Genomic DNA, 3,281 nt, shown 5'->3' on the forward strand with positions numbered 1-3,281 from the left:
TTACCTTCAAGCCTTTAAGACCCCAGACACTATATCTTTTGATAGCCGGGCACCATCAGCTTTCTTCACCACATTTGCTTATGCACCCATTGTCACATTTGAAGATTTTAAGGAACTGTAAATATGTCACAATCATCAACAGCTTTCAATTTCTTAATACAAAACTACTTAATGGTCTTCATTTTTTGCTAAGAAGAAAGCATAAATTATTTTCTTCAAAATATGTCTCAGGTACAAAATGGCGGCATAGAAGAAATATAAAAATCACAGACAGATGCTCTTGGAAGTCTTCATAGGAATCTGGCCCTTTGGACTCCAAAGCAACTACAGCATCAAAAGTCCTTGCTGACAAAGTATTTACAGAAAGAGTATTAGACTTTCTTAGCACCCATTTCTATTCTGAGTACTCTTTCTAGATAACTACCTAGATGTAGCGCTCGCGCTCTCTCTCTCTCTCTCTGTAAAAAATAAAGTCTATAAAATTGTTGTGAGGATGAGTTAATCTAATAGGAATTAGATTTCAAATAGGCAGTACATATGTCACAACTTGTTACTGACTTTCTTTTTTCCCTCAGTCAGGAAATGGTTCCTTTCTCCTCTCAATTCCTTTACCCTCCGACTTCCATTTCTTTAGAGACAGAACAATTCTTTTTAAAGGCAAACCCAAAAAATAATAAGACTTTGTATCTAATATCCAATACCGTGGTCAATTCATTTCCAAGCCTCTTAAAGAGCTCCCCGTCCACCCCCCACTTTTTTTTACTTTTCCTAAACATTAAGCTCTAAACTTACTCACACATGGGATTAGCGTGAGTCATAATTGACTCAAATTGACTCAAGAACTTTCTAATACTCATGATGACATGTGGATTTCAAAGGCGTTTCATTTCCCAAATTAACCAGTGCAATTACGCAGGATTAGGTTGAGAATGTTACAACCTTCAGTACTTGGCCTCTTGATGTCCCATTTGACCTAGTTTTCATTCCAGGCTTAAATTTACTTTCAGCTGCTCATCCCTTCATCTGATCAGACAGCAACTAAACTTGCCTGCTCAGGATGCAACATATTTCCATTAAGGATCTTCTGAAATTAATCTACTTAAAGGTCTGGTCCTCACACACACAAAAAAATGCATCTAAAAGAAAGGACTTGCCCAACAATCCCTCCAATGGGTCGATATACAAAACCATACTTTGCTACTGGCTTTTTCTGAGATGGATTTTAAGTATTTCTGAATATGAGGTTCAGTGGAGCCAATATTTCCTAACCTATTAAACAATAACCAATATCCATTGATTGAGAATATCTTTCTTCTTAACAGCAGGGAGGGAACAAATGGCACCAGCAACTATTAAATAACAATCATAAAAATGATTCTAGCAGTGAGGGAAATTGAAAGGACCTAATTGGTGAAACTTTTCCCCAAACATAAAATGTCAATTAGCCAGGAGGGGAAGGGGAAGGTGGGAGGAGAAAGAGGAAACCGATCACAATGATCTACCTATACCCTCCTCCCAGGGGGATGGACAACAGAAAAGTGAGTGAAGGGAGACATCAGTCAGTGTAAGACATGGAAAAAAAAAAATCTATAAATTATCAAGGGTTCAGGAGGGAGGGTTGGAAGGGGAAAATGAGGAGCTGATACCAAGGGCTCAAGTAGATAGAAAATGTTTTGAAAATGATGATGGCAACAAATGTACAAATGGGCTTGACACAACGAATGGATGGATAGGTTGTGATAAGAGTTGTATGCGCCCCCAATAAAATGATTTATTTTTTAAAATGAAATAAAAATAAAATCCCAGTTATGCGATAAAAATAAATAAAATGGCAATTAGCAAAATGTAAAATTTTAATTACAGCCTCTGTCACAGAAATAAAGTAAATAACTGCCAAAATTATACCTTTCATAATTAAAGTTATAAATATCACCTGCTGCCACTTTTAAACGAGCATGCAAATTGGAAGTATCGATCAGGCCAAAATTAGAAATGGGACTTCTCTGTTCCTTCACAAAGGTAACCTGTCTATAAAACGTGATTCTACAGTAGTTCAGTAACAACATGCTGGTTAATCCTGGGAAAATATTTTAGCAGTAGTAGTAGTACACAACGTCCTCGTTTTGACAACCATTTATTTAGGGCTTTCTTGATCAACTTAGCAATTATTTCTCCAAAAAAAATTACTTGATCAGTCTTGTGTAACAAGAAAATGTGTTAACTTGTGGTAATTTAGGATATCCAAGAAGAAAAGGATACATTTTATTTTTATTGTTGCTCTATCAGCAAATATATTTTTACTCATGCCTTATCATTTTAATGAGAGCCCTGAGGCATAGTGGTTGTGCATTAGGCTGCTAATCACCAGATCAGCAGTTCAAAACTATCAGCCGCTCCTCGGAAGAAAGAGGAGGCTTTCTACTTCCGTGAAGAGTTACAAACCTTTGAATTGTGTGTTGTGAATTACATGCTTTTAAAAAGTAAAGAGTTACAGTCTTGGGAACCCTCCTATCCTGTCCCAGAGAGTCACGATGAGACGGAATCGACTCTCGGGCTTGTATTGCTGGAGTTAGGTGCCCCCCAATCTGCAAGGAACCCACGAGGGTGCAGAAGCTGCCTCCCCAATCACTTCAGTTCCCAAAGATAGCCTGAAGCCTTCCTAAAGTCCACAGAAGTGGTCAACCAACTGCAAATTGCTGTGCGAACGTTTAATAGTATCAGTTATTCATAACTTGGCGGTGTTTTGTTTGCCAATAAGCAGCTTAATCTTCAGGATTGCAAAGCAAGTTATTAAAATTTCGCAATCATCTTTTCAAAGTTTTTTTTTATGATTTGCTTTTCCTAAGCGATAGTAAGAGAACTTGCCCTCAATTCATCAGTGTGTGTGTCCTCAGATTTCTAATCTCCTAGACTTTAATTGATCAGTGATTATTACTCGGGAGAGTCCTGGGCTTATCAAATGATGGTGAGGGGATAGATCTGAAGTTTGGGGCGTTGGGTAACCCTTACAGGACGATCACACTCCAACCCCCCACCACCTCTCTGCTCCCATCCCCAGAAAAACAGGGTCTCCCTCCTTTTCAGAACTAATTCTCTTCCTGCGTGCCAGTGCGGCCCCATTTCAAAGAGGAACAGAAAAGTCTCTGTCCAGTGCCGGGTCCGCGGGCACGTGGTCTGTGGCTCCCAGGAGCCCGGTCAGCGCCCTCGGGCGCTGCCCGCTCCAAGCCCGGTCTGGACCCCTCGCCCGCCCCAGCAGCAGCAGGCGCTCACCATTGTGCTCG

The 3,281-nt window shown here is 39.9% G+C and overlaps 1 protein-coding gene across 1 annotated transcript in view; it reads right to left on the bottom strand.

The window, feature by feature from the left end:
- LOC101663970 (carbonic anhydrase 13) overlaps nucleotides 1-3,281 on the bottom strand; it is a 51,246-nt gene that overhangs the window by 38,089 nt on the left and 9,876 nt on the right. The window contains exon 2 of the mRNA XM_004697731.2: nucleotides 3,271-3,277. Coding sequence (XP_004697788.1) covers nucleotides 3,271-3,277 — 7 coding nt within the window. The remainder of the gene's footprint in view (nucleotides 1-3,270; nucleotides 3,278-3,281) is intronic.

Source organism: Echinops telfairi, unplaced genomic scaffold (assembly GCF_000313985.2).
Source record: "Echinops telfairi isolate 266 unplaced genomic scaffold, ASM31398v2 ScPeMD7_1;HRSCAF=3_0, whole genome shotgun sequence".
Classification (NCBI taxonomy): Eukaryota; Metazoa; Chordata; class Mammalia; order Afrosoricida; family Tenrecidae; genus Echinops; species Echinops telfairi.